At 43.4% G+C, this 17,414-nt stretch overlaps 1 protein-coding gene across 1 annotated transcript; it reads left to right on the top strand.

Moving 5' to 3' along the window:
* The first annotated feature begins 15,585 nt into the window (after positions 1-15,585).
* Positions 15,586-17,079, top strand: LOC133723918 (glycosyltransferase BC10-like). Its single transcript, XM_062150791.1, has 2 exons — positions 15,586-16,324; positions 16,420-17,079. Exons 1-2 carry the CDS (start codon positions 15,638-15,640, stop codon positions 17,062-17,064), a joined length of 1,332 nt encoding a protein of 443 aa, XP_062006775.1. The 5' UTR covers positions 15,586-15,637; the 3' UTR covers positions 17,065-17,079.
* Positions 17,080-17,414: the final 335 nt, after the last annotated feature.

The raw sequence follows: 17,414 nt of genomic DNA, 5'->3' as shown, positions 1-17,414 counted from the left end.
TGAGGAGAAAAAATATGTAAAGAAAGAGCCGGTCAACCCGGACACGTCGTTGAAAGTTGTCCGCATCTCGGACGAGCACCCTGAGCGGACAGTCCGCATAGGCGCCCAACTAGACCCAGAGGTGGCGGCAGAACTCACTCAATTCCTGCGTAATAACGCCGCCGTCTTTGCATGGTCCTACGCGGACATGCTAGGTATCTCTCCTGAAATTATCACTCATAAGCTGACCATCAAACCTTCCTTTTATCCCATTAAGCAGAAGCGGAGGGCCTTTGATGAGGAAAAGTACCAGGCAATCGGAGAGGAGGTTGCCAAACTTCAGGGCATTGGATTCATCCGCCAAGTCATCTATCCCCAGTGGATCTCCAATTTGGTAATGGTCAAAAAGCCCAGCGGCAAGTGGCGGATGTGTGTCGACTTCAAAAATCTCAACAAGGCATGCCCAAAGGATAGTTTCCCGCTACCTCGTATCGATCAGCTAGTCGATGCAACCGCTGGACATGAGCTCCTCAGCATGATGGACGCTTTCTCCGGATATAATCAGATCAAGATGCACCCCGGCGACCAGGAGTGCACCACCTTCACCACCGACAAAGGCTTCTACTGCTACAATGTCATGCCTTTCGGTCTGAAGAACGCCGGTGCAACTTATCAGCGATTCATGAACGCCATGTTCGCTGAGCCTCTGGGAAAAATCATCGAGGTCTACGTGGACGACATGCTAGTTAAGAGCATAAAGGCCAGCGGACATGTGGCAAACCTCAAGATCATAGTAACCATTCTCCTGGCCTATGGTATGTGCCTCAACCCAGAAAAATGTTTCTTTGGAGTCACCGCCAGCAAATTTCTGGGTTACATTGTCAGCGAGGGAGGCATTGAGGCTAACCCGGAAAAGGTACAGGCCATCCTCGACCTGGCGGACCCCGAGTATAAGGTGGACGTCCAGTGCCTCTAGGGCAAGTTAACCGCCCTTTCTCGATTCATCTCCAGACTCACTGATAGGTGTGCCCCATTCTTCAAACTCCTCAAAACGACTCACAAGAAAGTCATCAACTGGAACCCAGAGTGTCAGGCGGCGTTCCAGGGCCTGAAGGAATACCTAGCGGCAGTCCCTCTCCTTTCTGTCTCTGTGCAAGGAGAGACACTGTTCGTCTACCTAGCGGTCTCGGTATCGGCGGTAAGCTGCGCCATTGTCCGGCGGGAGGGCCAAGACGAGCTCCCAGTGTTCTACGCCGGCAGAGGCATGAACGGAGCAGAAACAAGGTATCCTCCCTTGGAGCAACTAGCCCTCGCACTCATTGTTGCCGCCAGGCGCCTTCGCCAATACTTCCAGGCTCACACGATCCATGTGTTAACCAATCAGCCGCTGAGGCAAGTGATGCAGAACCCTGAACACTCGGGGCGCCTCAGCAAGTGGGCCATTGAGCTCAGCGAGTTCGACATAGACTACAAGCCAAGAACCGCCATGAAGGGCCAGGCAGTGGCGGACTTCATCGCTGAACTCACCGAGCGTCAGCCAGAACCCGGTACCGAGACAGAGCCCGGAACAGAAATGGTAACGGTTGAGGAAGCAACTCCCCCACACTCGGATTGGAACCTGCATGTGGACGGCTCCGCTAGCGCTAAGGCCAGCGGCGCCAGAGTCATCTTAACAGGACCCGGGGGACTGAACGCGGAATACGCGTTGAAATTCAACTTCAAAGCTTCAAACAACATGGCGGAGTACGAAGCACTCATCGCTGGCCTGCTCCTCGCCATTGACTCAGGGGCTGACAGCGTCAACATCTTCAGTGACTCTCAATTAGTCGTTAACCAGGTCAACGACAGCTTCCAAGCCAAGGACCAGCAGTTAGCGGCATATTTGGGGTACGTCAAGACGTTGCTCAAAAAATTCAAATTTCACACCATCACACAAATCCCCAGGGAAAAGAACGCCAAGGCTGATTCCCTGGCAAGACTGGCAACCGCCCAGCCACATCAGAGTCCAGCGGACACAAGAGTGGAGTGCCTTGACAGGCCAAGTATCACAAAAACCCTGGCGGATATCTTCAGCATTGAGGTCAGTCCCAGCTGGATGGACGAGATCATTGCATACAAGCGCAGCGGCACATTGCCGGAGGATAAGATCCAGGCGAGACAGCTCAAACGGAGAGCAACCCGCTATAACATCCAGAATGGCAAGCTTTACCGCCAGGGATTCACCCATCCCAACCTCCACTGTCTAACCCCGGAAGAGGGAAAGGTTGTTCTAGGTGAGATCCACGGCGGAGAATGTGGAAACCACTCGGGCGCCAGATCCTTGGCCAACCGCACAATGCGACAGGGCTAATTCTGGCCCACACTTGGTGATGACGCCCGGCCGATTTCGAGGTCTTGCCACAAATGCCAACAGTTTGCAGATCTTCCACATGCACCGGCAGAACCGCTGTCAATCATCATCGGCCCATGGATTCACTCCACGTGGGGCCTCGATTTGATGGGAAAGTTCCAAACCGCCAAGGGCCAGTTCAAGTACATCATTGTTGCCATCGACTACAACAACAAGTGGATAGAGGCGGAGCCACTGACGGCAATAACTACCGCCAAGGTAATTCACTTCCTCTGGAAGAACATCTACTGCCGCTATGGTGTCCCACATACAATCATTACAGACAACGGCACGCAGTTCAACAACAAGGAACTCATCTCCTTTACCGCCAACTTGGGCACCAAATTGAGTTTTGCATCTGTCGCCCATCCCCAAACCAACGACCAGGTCGAAGCAGCAAACAAGATAATCAAGAAGCTGCTAAAAAAGAAGCTCGACGACGCCAAAGGTTTGTGGGCGGAGAAGCTTCCAGAAGTTCTATGGGCCATCCGGACAACTCCAACCTCCGCCACCGGCGAAACACCCTTTTGTATGATGTTCGGAACAGAGGCTGTCCTACCTGTTGAAGTAACTCAACCTACCGCTAGGGTCGAAGGTTACTGCCCAGAGACTAACAGCGACGACATCAACCTGGACAGGGACCTCCTAGAAGAAAAAAGACACAAGGCTCACTTGCACAACTTGCAAAACAAACAGCGAGTATCGCGTTTCTACAACGCCAGAGTCAAGGCCCGGAACCTCCAATTGGGGGACTGGGTAATGAAGGAAGTCATTCTACCGCCAACAAAACTCCGCCCAACTTGGGAAGGTCCATACAAAATTGTGGAAGTCGTTAGCCCAGGCACCTTCTACTTAATGGGCAAGGATGGCGTCACGTCGACCCATAGGCAGGCCGCTACCCAGGAGCATCTTGACTTAGCTAAATTTTTGTTCAATATTTAGCTAAGGGAAGCTACCTAACGGGTACGACCCCACTTTTATACACACTGATCAATCAACTATCAATGAAACGAGGAATTATTCAAACCATTGTTCCCAAGTCCAGCACCGAGGGCAACTGGCAACGCCAGCAATCGTCAGCGGACCACGTCCGCTACGTGGTGCACTTGGACCAATCTTAATTCCTTTAATGTTTCATTGATTGACAAAAGAAAACTCTAACTCAAAGTACTAGCGGTACAAACACATCATAACAAACGCAAATTCAAAAACTTCATTCCATTTCGAAATATTTGTTACAAGTTGTTATGCCTCAGCGGCTACAAAAAAAAAAATGAAAGAAAATATAATAAAGATTCCAACATCAGGGGTTGCCCTCGGCATCTTCTGTTTCAGCATGCGGCGGCGGGATTGCGCGGCTCGTTTGATCAGACCCTCGGGCTATGGGACTTGGAGTCTCTATTGTGCCGTCCGCCCGGGTGTGTGCCGCCAGGAAGCCAGCACGTGACACCTCTAACTGGGTAGGAGGAGGAGTCTGCTGGGACCCTTCCGCCGGGCGTGCGCCACTTTCTCCACTACCTGAGGGGGCACCTTCCGCGGGGGCAGGTACGACACCTTTCTCCGGCGGGGAACTCTTAGCCGGCGGCACATCGGGCTGAGACGCTTTTGCGAAGTCGATAGTGCCCTTCCGCTTCAGCAGTTCCACGTTCGCTAGGGCCCCAGCCTTCGCCGACTCGGTCAGGGCCTTCTTGTACTCCGCCGACTGTTTGAATGCCTCAACAGCGGCGGCCGCAGCGTTATTCCCTTCAACCCTTAGGAGGGCAACCTGACCCTCCAACCGCTTCACCTCCGTTATTCTGGCGGCAGACTCCCGCTGCATGATAATGAGCTTCTTATCCTTAGCGGCTACCCACTCCTGCAGCAGGGCGATGTCCTGCTCCAACTTGGAGACGCGTTCATTCCTCTCCAAGTCCCGCTGGATGGCCACCGTCAGCTTGCCGCGGGCGTCCGCGGCGTCACAATCCGCCTTTGCCAGACGCCGTTCCACCTCCGGCAGCTTCTCCCTCGCCTCCGCCAGCTCCCTCTGGAGACTTTGGATTTCCTCCCTGAGCTCCCCTTCGACCAGAGGCTGCTTTGACGCCACCACGAACATGTCATGCAGCCCTGCGGATATTTGACCAAACGCCGAGCTGTAGGGCGACCGGTCAATCGCCGTGGGGCGCGAGATCCCCGCCGAACCCTAGCCGTTCGCAGAGATGGAAGAGGAACTCCCGCTCACCATCCGTCATAAACTCCGCATACGCGGCAAATGAGTCCAAGTCACTGGCGGCGGGCGCCTCTCCCTCCACCACAGTAGCCTTCGGGGGAGCTTCATGGGCTTTCTTCTGCTGGCGGACCCCGATTGTCTCCACATCCTCCTCCTCTTCCTCTTCGGGGGAGTCAATCTGCCGGCGCTTTCTCTCAAGCGCCCTTGGGTTCCCGGCAGCGGCCCTCGTTCCCTTCGCCGACGGCTCCTCCCTTGGCGCGGTGACAGTCTCCGCCGGCTGCACCGTTCTCTCTTTATGGGGACCACGCTTGTTGGCGGGTACCCTCTCCTTTTGTGAAGCCGTTGTTGAGGCCCATTTTTTCCCGCCGGCCACGGAGGCCCCCGCCTGAACGACAGGCAGGCCGTCGCCACCAAGATGGGAGTGGTGCGGCATCGGCAGCACCACCGGAACCTCGGACTGGCTCAGCGCCAATGTCTCGGGGTTCACTACAGTCTTCTGGGCCGCCAGCCCCTCGGCGTACATTGTCTCCAGGAAGTTGTCAACCTCCGCACGATCCATCGCTTTTTCGAAGGCGTCGCGGCTCGCTTTGTTACCCGGCGGATGTTCAAAAAAAAAAAAAAAAAACCAGTCAGCCTGGGTTCCTTATTACAAAAAAAAAAAAAAAAACAGTATGGCGGAGATTTCTTACCAACGGAGCGAGTTAGCCGCTGGTCGACCAATAGCTCCCAACCGGTCAGAAGTCGAAAGTCCAGCAGGTTGCGATTCCGCCAGCAACCTCTGATCCGTGCTACGCGACACTCTTCTTCGCGCGTTAGGTTATACCGCAGTCCCGCTGCACAAACACATTAGTCGTTAGTAAAAATACAAGTCTGCAATTACAAGAACCCGCCAACTACGTTTAGCGGAAACCGGTTAACAACCTCGGATAGGTTGGAACTCCGACTTAATCCTAAACGTTGGCCCTCCCTCGTTCGACCCAGCCTGATACTCCCACCCCTCTGTGGCGACGCAGAAGGTCCCCCGCCAGTAGGACATAGAATCCCTTAGATTCTCGATCAGCTTGGGCGCTCCCTAGCGGCGGCTCAAGTTCACTTGCCCTCTACAACCCTGGCGCTTCACATAGACCAGCTCGTAGAAATGAAGCACCTCTGCCACAGTAGGCCCCTCACATCCGGACAACCGCCACAGAGAGTTTAGCGCAAGCATCAACCGCCACATGTTGGGGCAAATTTGACCGAAGGCAAGGCCAAATTCGCACACCAGGATTTGAAGGTTCGGCACCAACGGAAGTGTCACTCCTTGGCGGAATATAGACTCGTGCACCGCGGCAAACCCCTCCGGAAGAATAGACGCCTTCTCATCCACCGTAGGCAGGCGCAGCTTCACCGAACCCGGCAACCGGAACATCCGCTTCACCCGGTTGACGGCGGCAACATTCATCCGCCCTCCTGCCTCGTCAACGGCGGTGCCATCCTGGAGGAACCACACTGACTCAGCGTCCTCCCCCGCCGTTTCTTCTCCTTCAGCGGAGCCGCTGGCAGCGCTGTTGCTTGCCAACCGCTCGTCGGGCCTAGTTTTGGCAGCAGCGGCCTCACCCGCCCTAGAGCTCTCTGGACGTGGAGCACGACCCATAGCTACTTCCCAAGGTATGGTCTGTAGCGGCTCAACCTCTAGCGGTTCTGGCAGTGAGGTTCCTGCATGGGCATACGGACGCAACGAGTCAATAAATATTTTATCCGCCACGCTGAACGACACGTCAGACCCGGAATCCTCACTGCTCGAAATCTCTATGACGTTAGCCATCCCAAACCCTAAAACCCACACCAGTTAGCACAAACACAGATCTAGCCTATTCTTACATCAGTTATAGCCAAGAACATCAGCAACAGTTTACCCAGAAAACACCAAGACAAGAACAAACAACCCCCAAACACTTAACCCAGATTCGACCATCTAGCAAATCCCGAAATCCCAACTGTGTCAAAAACACCAAAACCCATCCCCGAAACCCACTTTACACACTTAGAGCACGCCAAACAAGAACAGAGCACCCCAAAATCAAGAAACCCAAAAAACTGACAGAAGCAAACACACAGAAATTCAATGGAACAGGGATGAGATTCAGAGCACCAACCTCAAAGGTGAAATCTTTGGTGTGATTGAAGGCGCTTGTCTTCACCGGTAAAGGCCTCGTCCTCAAGATCCGATAACTCAACAGATTTCGTCCCCCGGAACTCTATTCGCAAATCGCACAGAGCTTGAAGACGACGACTCAGGTTTGAAGTTTTCACAAAGTGTCAAATCTCGCTAAAGTCCCCCCCCCCTTTTATGTCAACATCAACGCGTTCTAAGCCGTCCGCTCAAAAACGACATCACACACCAGCCGTACACGTGTCGCAGGTCTCCACTTACTCTCCGGATTAACCGAGGCGTCGCCTCGGTTACGAAATCCATAATTACTAGCATTAATGGCGAGAAGACGGTCAGGCTTAGGAGACAAGCCTCCGCACGCTAACCCTCTACGGGTTGGACACGCACTACACCAAAAACTGCATCACACAACGGTGATCACACAACGGAGAACAAATCCTCTGTTGTCTGTTGACGAGAATTGAATCATACAACACCTTTAATAAATCTTCGTTGTATAAAGATGCTCAAATTCTAAAACTTGTAGTTAGAAGGTGATGGCACAACAGAAAGAAAGTTTATCTGTTATGTGAATGAAGAAAAAAGACCAGCATATTTCCCTCCTACCATTGAGTCAAATTTGGCTCCAAATTGTATCCTAGATGCCATTAAAATGGACAACAGTTTAGTTACTTCCGTTGTAGGAGTATACTTGCAAATCATCATACAATGGTTTTTAATGTGCTGTTGTGCAAGTGAGTACCAAAATTTGGAGCGGTGGCTCCAAAATGACATTCATTCCCTCCAAAACGGGAAAATTTGACCTCAATTATTTGTTATGCTTGCAAGTACTAACAACAGAATGAACTATTTCCATTGTGTGAATGAGAAATGACTAGCTGAAGCGCCAAATCTAACATTTCGATTGCAGAGGCGGGAAATTTCCATTTTTTATTCCCTCAATGATATAACAAATCAGACAATGTAAATATATCTATACGTTGTCTGAGTAAGAAAGAAAAAAAAAACAATTTTTTAATGCCTTAGGGCTAATTAGACAACTCGACATAACTGGAGGGCACACTTATCACTTATGCCTCAGTATTTGCTTTAGCCGTCTTTCAACTCAAGAGAAAACCCCGAGCTTTTGTTGATGCCATCTTCTCACCATCGTACGAAAACACTTCTAACCATCACAAATCACCATCTTCTCCCAAACCCCGAGCTTTGTAGTCTGGATTAGCTTTTGTTGGGTTAGATTAGGGTTCGAGTTGGGTTAGATTTGGGGTTTTAGTTCTACTGAAAAGAGGGATTGAGTTCTTACTAATCGAGTTGGGTTCTACTCGATTAGGGTTCTAGTTGGGATTGAGTTCTCATTACATTCTGCTGAGAAGGAGGTTCGAGTTATCACCAATCGATTTGGGTTCAAGTTTCTGAAATCCTTGCGATTGGTGAGTTAAATTTGAGATTTCATTGTTGCTCTTCAGGTTTAAAATTTTGCGAATAAGTTCATTAATTTTCTTTGTTCGTTTGGTTCTCAGGAACATTCAATTCGTTTACTCTGTCTGAGTTCGAAAAGCATTTGCTGGGTTCTGCATGTATTGTTGTATTGTTGGTGAGTAATTTTCTGAAACTGTAGCTATTATTTCTGAATTCGATTTTTGGTATTGTTGTCATGTGCTTGTATCTGAATTTTGATGCTTTCATATTGTGGTTATTCTTTAACGCATATTTGCTATGCTATTTTTATTGTGGTTATTGTTTAATTCATTTTTCTGTGTTAAGCTTTTTGGGATGAATCAGTTTGAGCTTTATGGTTGCTCTTCAGGTTTAAAATTTTGCGAATAAGTTCATTAATTGTCTTTGTTTGTTTGGTTCTCAGGAACATTCAATTGGTTTACTCTGTCTGAGTTCGAAAAGCATTTGCTGGGTTCTGTATTGCTGTATTGTTGGTGAGTACTTTTCTGAAACTGTAGCTATTATTTTTGAATTCGATTTTTGGTATTGTTGTCATGTGCTTGTATCTGAATTTTGATGCTTTCATATTGTGGTTATTCTTTAACGCATATTTGCTATGCTATTTTTATTGTGGTTATTGTTTAATTCATTTTTCTGTGTTAAGCTTTTTGGGATGAATTAGTTTGAGGTTTATGGAATATAGTGACTGTTGTGTGTATTGTGGTTATTCATTAATTCATTTTGCTTTATATATTAATACTTTTGGGATGAATGAGGTTAAACTTTATGGAACATAGTGACTGTTGTGTGTACTGTGGTTATTAATTAATTCATTTTGCTTTGTTTGGTAAGATTTTTGAGATGAATTTAGGTTGAGCTTTATGTAACATGGTGAATGCAAGTGGTTGTGAAGTAAAACAGTAACATGTGATTGTGCTTTTGTTTGTTATGATTTTGTACGTAGTCTGTGGTATGCGTGCGATCATGGTGGTAACTGGGTTACGGCAAGCATGAGTGCGTAGTTTTCGAGGAATGTTGTTGATGTTCTTTCTTTAGTGTTTACGTGAGATTTGGATTTCTATGAATTCTATTGTTTGTTTTTAATGTAATCTCCTGAACTAAGTTATATGCAGGGATTACTGCCTTTTGTATTGTTTGTTTTTAATGTAATCTCCTGAACTAAGTTATATGCAGGGATTACCGCTTTTTGAATTGTTTGTTTTAATGTAAATTCCTGAACTAAACTCTATGCAGGGATTTATATGATTTCTATTGTTTGTTTTCAATGTGATCTCCTGAACTAAGTTTCTATGCAGGGATTACTGATTTTACTTAATTCAATTGTAAGTGCGGTTGTGGTTGAGATTTGTAGTGAGTTGTGAAATGAGTCGTGAGGTCATCGTTTTGAGAAATGTTTTATGTTGAGGGGAAGTGAGTGGGATTTTCGTAGATTTGTCGTTGAGATGGAAAATGAATTGAAACGTCATTAAGGTGACAACTACTTTTGTTGAGACAAATGAAGGTTGATTTTGTAGTTCGTTGTGTTTTAAAATGTTTAAAACATAATGAGTTTAATTGTTTAGTTGAAGTATTGTGAAATTGGATGCATGAGTCGAGAGTCAGTGCATGTTGATTTTGATATGAGTTAACTTACCCGCATGATATGATATGTTATGAACTTGATGTTTGGTTGCGTTTTGTGGAATTAAATATTGTTGCTGTAATTATCTCACGAGCTGAGAAATTATAAGCATGAGTGACGTGAGTCATTTTAATTGAGTTTACTCATACGGGCTGAAAAGCTTACCGGGTTTGTTTTGTTCAATCCCGGTGCACTATTCTATGGTGTAGGGTTTATTGTGCAGGTTAGAATATCGGGTGATCGTTATCGAAGCTAAGGTGGACTTTCCGTCACGTGGGTGTAAAAGGGCGCTTATACTTGTAGTCTTCCGCTGTGTAGTGAGTTGGTGAGAGTGGTTACACGTTGAATTGATATTCAGTTTAATTTGTAAACTATTGTAATGTAATATGTGACTCTAAAGAACGAGTCGGTATTGATATTGTGAGTTCAGTTTGTTTGTTGCTTAGTTTATTTGAAAAATTTTCTAAGAGTTTTCTTGTGATTGTTTGTTCTCGCGTTTCGGATTTGAATTCCTTTATTCAAAATTCGGGGCGTGACATGGCCTTACAATACTTTCTTGGAATTCAAGTTGAAATAGCTCTATATTCCCTTTTGGTTAGTCTCTATTATGTTCATGTTAACTCACTGAACTAACTAATATGCATAGGGCCAGAATCTACACAATTATGTCTAACTTTCTACATGTATTGTATAGATCTAAATATGCAACTACCAAACTCTATTTACAAAAGTTTGCAGGTACAACCTTCTCCTTTAGCTTTGAATTTCTTCAGTGGTTTTGAAGTTATTAATTTCTTCTATTGTGCGCAGTAAGTGCAAATGACTGGTAGCTATAGATAGACAAGCAACTTTACTGTTGTTAGGTCCATAATTACCTAGTAATTATTCCCCTAAGCTTGCACTTTTGCTTAACCTTTGTGTTTATTTTTATATATTTATTATGTTTTCCTCATCATGCTAGGAAATAATGGAAAAGCTTGGAAATGCCCTAAAAACTCAACTTTAGCACATTTTCCTACTCCGGCTAGGAGAAACCGAGCCAGGCAAGGAAGGCGGAGCGGCAGACTGATCAAATGAACTCCTAATGATTTGAAACTTTCCATATCCATTCTAGACATCCTAAGGATCATTTGTTATGAAGAGTGTAAGAGATAGTTCGGAGTGGAAGGCCTTCAAAAGATTGGTCCAATTTTCTGCACTAGAAGACTAAAACTGTAAAACCGGACCTGTACGAATTCCGGCAGCATTTCCGGCCAAACCATTGTGAACTAAGCTCTGAAATTTTACCAGGATGATCTACACTTATGGAGGAACATTTGGTATGAAGAAGTCAAAGACCAATTCCGAACTCTCGGTGGAGATTCAATTGAAGGAAGAAAGGAGAAGAAAGTGTGCAAACGAACAAAAAATGGGTCAACGGTGGTCAACGCCGGATTTCGGACATTTCCGGCCAAGAACATGTGTGGAGGACAGGAAAGAGCTGATTAGGGTTAGAGATTTTAGGTGGGAAGACTTTAGGTCTAGGTTATTTTGAAATTCAAAAGTTAAAAGATGACAAGTGGTCCAATTCTTACACCTTACACCTTTGTCTCCCATTTATTACCTTGTTCTCCTACACAATGACCCTTCTACCCTTACTTTTTCTTCTCCACCAAAATATCTATGGGCTTTCTAGGTAATTTCTATGTGGAGTTAAAAACTAGATCCACATTTTGTGCTTACACATTTGTCAATCACATCTAGCTCTTCATTCCTTTTGATCTCCACCCTTGATTTGAATTGCCATGGCCTTTAAATAGCCCTTCCTCTCTCCCCAAAACCGTGCTCGATCCCCCTTGGATCCCTCATTTTGGAGCATCAAAATCTCTATTTTCTTTAGTTTTAGGTTAGTTTTTCATACCTTGTACATAGTTCTTTGAGTTTTGTGTAAGAGAAAGGTGTGTAGCCACTTGGGTTTCACCAAAACCGAAGTTTCTACACACTTTGATCAATCACTTCTCTTGTTTCTCACACATTCAAGCCTTGTTCTTACTTTGTTCTTGAGATTTTGTGGATTTGTATAGTGATTTGGGTTCTAGAAACCGAAATCCCTATACTTTGAAGCATTTCTCTTCTCATATAGCATCTAGGAGGCAAGGGAGACATCTTGTGCTTTTGGTTTGGTATATCACTTGTTCTCCACTCTTTGCTCTCTTTTTGATTTGTTATTTATGATGTTTAGGGCTTGTAGTTGTGTAAATATGAGTTGTGAATAGTTGAATTTGGGGCTAGGGCTTAGCCCTAGCCAAACTTGTGCACAAAACAATGTAATCTTTATGTTATTTGATGTTTATGCATGTTTTGAATCTTTTGGCTACTATACTTTCATGTATCCTAAGTGTGTTTATAGATTTATCACCTAGAAGCATGCTTTAGGAAATTAATGAATCAGAAACATGAACTTAATAAACTCTTGATTCCGTGAGCATGTGTAGCTAAATAGGTGGTGGCTTAGCTTATTCCTACGGGAAGAACTAAGTTGCTTGAATTTCTTACCTTGAAATTAAAGCATGATGTTGTGAGTTTAGGTTCCGGAAGAATTTGGGTTCACGGCACCATAAGCCATTTAGGATCCGGAAGATTTGAATGGTATAAAGGTTGTGTAATTTAGCTTTGCTTCGGAAGAGATTGTTAAATTGCATGACTAGTTGGTTTCTGAATTGGTAGCTTCATCAAAGCACTAAGGGGAAATTTATCAAAGCATGTTATTACATTAAATATGGGTTACATTTTGTGCATGAGTAAGGTTAGGTGCGATGTCTAAGTCTCTATTCTTCTCATTGATTTAGTCTCTACATTTTTATTTGTTTATTTTATTTTATGCATTTAATTTTCTTTATCCAAATTAAAATCAACCAAGCCGCTCACTACCACAATTTTTAATACCATCCTCATGATCTTTAGCTTCCAAAGGGCTAAGGTTGTGAACTTGTAAAAAGGTAGACTTTACATGTGTTTTCTAGGTTTATTTTCGCGGTAATCTAGCTTAGGGTAGAGTTACTCAATCCTTTGGGTATGATACTCTTACTTTTCCCCTTTACTAAAACTTGACCTCCTAATCTTGGGAGTAGGGCACATCATTCATAAATTGCATACATTTTTCATACTCAATGATTTCCCCAACAACTGTAAACTCAGGTTAATCGTCCTTACGGGCAGTTCTCCACATCTAATAGATCCTTCAGTTTAAATCTTATTGAGACTTACCATGTAGGTTGTTCTACGGAGGAAAAGTGATCTCTACTACTGACAGGTAAATTGAGATCACCATAATACATAATGGATCAGAAAGCCAGAAGATAATTTGTCATTTAAAGAGTTTCCACCTGAATTTTGAATGTTACTCGACTATATGGGAATGTAAAAAAAGATCAAGAAAATCATTCAGTATAGACTTAATTTTACTGAAAGTTGAGATTTCTCTTTGAAGACCACTATTGGTCTGAATGAGACTCCACTCTTATCTCTCTTTCTGGGTTCTCATAATACAGTTTTCAACTATTATCTGAATTGTGGTGGTTGTTAGTGTTGCACTTTAGAATCTGTGCATATCCAAATGGGTAGGTCAAGATAGTCAAGTGATAACAACTATCATAGTTTTTGAACTTTTAACTTGGCCAAAAAAAAAAGTATATTTTCTAATTGTTGGAAATCCGTAATATTATAAGAAAATTTTGGTTTTGTTAAATGAAAAACACATTATGTGCCATCGTCAAAGTAACTGACGAAGAGGGAATCAAGGAATTGCAATTACAGCTCAATCATCATTTACTATCATTGTTGTAATTGATATTTTCGTTATAATTCTATCCATATATACAGGGACTATGAAATAAAATGAGTAGACCAATTCCCATTTACTTTTACACGTTATCAGCATGAGTTTCTAGCCCTATATTCGAAGAGAAAAAACCAAAACCCTAGAAATTTTTTTTTTCTGCCGCCAAACCGGTAAATTTAAGTTCGGGACGTTACATAAGTGATAACTCTTGTCCCCTATATGATGTTGATAACGAGACTACTAACCACTTATTTGGCTATTGAGCCTTTACTAAAGAAGTTTGACAGTTAGCTGATATAGTAACCCAGTGACTGGGACGAAGTCACCTAAATTTTTTTATTTAATTTAATTTAATTTTTTTAAAATTTTTCAGGAGATGTTCCTCTTACAACCTTATGATAGCACACTCTTTGCAAAGCTGCTTACTTCATGCTGGCATATTTGGAAAACAAGAAATGATGCTGTGTTTAGAGGAATCCATGCAAATCCAACATCTATAGTGCGGCAATGAATAATATTTTGAATGCCAGTCCAACTACAGGAGGGGAAAATATTCAAAACCAACCAACCACCATGCATTATTGTGTGGAAGAAGTCTCCTCCTAGTAGTTCTATGAAAATCAACTTTGATGGTTATGTTTACAGGAATTCAGCTGCTGGGGCTTTTATCATTCGAGATTGCAATAGTAAACCTCTATATGCAGTTGCTAAAAGCTCCGGAAACACAACAATACCAGTAGCAGAAGCCACATCACTCAGAAATAGCCTTGCCAGTGTATGAGAGTAATGTTACAGGAAGATTGAAGTGGAGGGTGACTCAAAACTAGTTATTGATGCTGCAATTAGGGTCATTAACCCTCTCTGGAGGCTAATTAAGATTATACAAGACATTAGGAATCTTGCTACTTCATTCTTCTCTATAATTACTTTTAAACATATCTTTAGAGATGCAAACGTTGTTGTGAATGCTATAGCCAACTTAGGTCATAATCTTAATGATGGCACTTCTTGGACCAATATGGTTCCTAGAGAAGCTTCTAGTGCCTTATTATTTGATATTGTATACTGTGGTTTCCCTAGAGGGTTTCAATTATAATTTATAGTCTTTTCGTATATAAAAAAAATATATAGTCTCCTTAAAAGTAGTTCATTATTTAATGTTCATCTATATTTCCCAACAAATTTGTTGGGAAAAAAAAATGCCACTGCAGATGCTCTAATCCCAATAAAAACTTGCACCTGCATGTTAATACTTAATACATGATTGTTTCATCATACTTTAAGCAATTAGAAACAAATTATATATAAAAGTCAAAAACAAACTGATAGCTAGCTGAATTGTTCGTAACGTAGTTGTTATGTGTAATCGGCAAGTAACTAGGAGATTAACATACTTATACTCTAATCTGGTCAATGGAACTTGCCAGAAAAAGAATTGAAGTAGTATGAAATTAATTAAGATGCTACAACAAGTATACTTGCCTAAATCTTAGCCTTGTTTTTGGGTCTGGCAATTTCATTTGCATTGTTTATGATAAACGTTGGAGCAAGACCCAAAAGCCATTTGACTTGAAGCTTATTAGCAAGCATGTGTGTGACTTTGACCAACCAAACAGTAATATGCTTTCTTTAATTTCTTTTCACGTTGTTAATTGTGCTTTGATTCCCCTCGCTGGCATGGCATGCATGGCATCTTTCACGTGGAGCCAAGCATTCTAATATCTCAGTCATACAATTATGTTCGTGGATGAATTGTCAACTTAAGCAGGAAAAACGATGGAGCCTTGCTTGCTTCAAAAGCGTACGTACTAGATAGCTAGCTTCACTTTGAAGGTGTCTATTACTATATGACACAACTAGGAATAATGACAACTAATGAGAAAGTCCACTTTCAAGCTTGCATTATATATATGCAGCTAACCTTGAGGCTAGAGTACGTAGTACTATTTCCATGTATCAGTTGGCTCCTCCTCATACAAATTAATTGTTTCAATTCAGATCGATCGATATTAATGATGGCAGCGATATTAATGATGGCAGCGATATTGTGCAGCTGCAGCAGCAGCAGCAGTGCTAGTGAGCAACATCATCGGGCGTTTCAATTCAATTACGTCCTGCATTTCCTCTTCTTTGTTATTGGTTTGTCACTCGGCATCCTGGCTACCTTATATTTCCAGAGTTACTCAATATTAGTCACTTTTCAAGCATCTCTCAACTCCATTAATAATTTTATTAACACTCCACTAAAACCATCACCCCCATCACAACCTCCGCCTCGACCGAAATTACCACCTACACCTCCACCTCCACCGCCACTGCCACCGCCACCGCCACCGCCGCTTCTGGTACTGTCTTTCTCAACAATTAATGCAACATCATCATCAGTATTAGTTAATTACAGTAGCAGTCTCAGCACTAGTGTTTCTTTGAAAGAACAAAAGCTGTTAGTACACAACATGAGCGACGAGGAGTTACTTTGGAGAGCATCCATGGCCCCTCAAGCTGATTCGCCTTATAACTGTGTTCCGAAAGTGGCTTTCATGTTCTTGACAAAAGGGCCTCTACCTTTGGCTCCCTTATGGGACAAATTTTTCGAGGGACACGAGGGTCTATACTCTATCTATGTGCATGCGCACCCTTCTTTTAATGAATCACAGCCTCAAACTTCTGTCTTCCATGGTCGAAGAATTAATAGCCAGGTGCCTAGTTAATAGATTCATTAGTGCTTGATTACTAATTTCTCGCAATATTTTAGGTTAAGAACTTAAATGTATATGCATGCACTTGCTTGCAGGCCGTTTACTGGGGAACTTCCTTAATGTTGGATGCAGAGCGACGGCTATTAGCAAATGCACTGCTTGACCTGTCAAATCAAAGATTTGTATTGCTTTCCGAATCTTGCATTCCCTTGTTTAACTTCACGACAACTTATGACTACCTTGTAAACTCAAATCAAAGTTTTCTAAGCGTATTCGATGACCCGAGGAAGCCTGGTCGAGGGCGCTACAACCCTCAAATGTGGCCCCAAATAAACATCACAGATTGGCGGAAAGGATCTCAATGGTTTGAAGTGCACCGAGACCTGGCCGTCCACATTGTCTCCGATCGGAAATACTACCCCATCTTTCAACAATACTGCCACCCTCCTTGTTATATCGATGAGCATTATATTCCAACACTCGTCAACATGTTGTACGCTGATCTCAACTCTGAGAGGAGCATTACATGGGTGGATTGGTCAAGGGGTGGTCCTCATCCTGGGAAATTTGGATGGCCTGATATTACAGATGAGTTTTTGAATGGAATTCGGTTCGGATCGCAGTGCAAATACAACAGCAATACTACTTCATTATGTTTCTTATTTGGTAGGAAGTTTTTGCCTAATGCTCTGGAGCCTTTGTTACGAGTTGCTCCACTGCTGCTTGGCTTTGATCCCTAGAAGTCCTCTTTTCCTTTTCTTTTTTCTTTTTTCTTTTTTCCTTTATGTAATATGAGGATTAACTTTTCATTGAGAAAATTATAAAATCCATACGAATTTATAAATGATGGAATCTTTAACTCCATCAATCTAAAATTCCATTAATTGCAATTTCTATTGTTTGGTTACATCTATTTAGGATTTTTAATGTGTAATAAATTAAGAAAGTTTAAAACAAATAAAAAGATAAAATAGAAAAAAAAGTCTTGTTTTGGAAATAAAAATTGAATACTGCAAAGGACACCTATTTTGGTGGAAATTGAAGTGAGAAATTTAAATAACGAATTCCTTCGTTTTTTTTTTTTTTTTTA

This window comes from Rosa rugosa, chromosome 7, assembly GCF_958449725.1.
Source record: "Rosa rugosa chromosome 7, drRosRugo1.1, whole genome shotgun sequence".
NCBI lineage: Eukaryota > Viridiplantae > Streptophyta > Magnoliopsida > Rosales > Rosaceae > Rosa > Rosa rugosa.
This window is presented reverse-complemented; position numbering and strand designations above follow the sequence as displayed.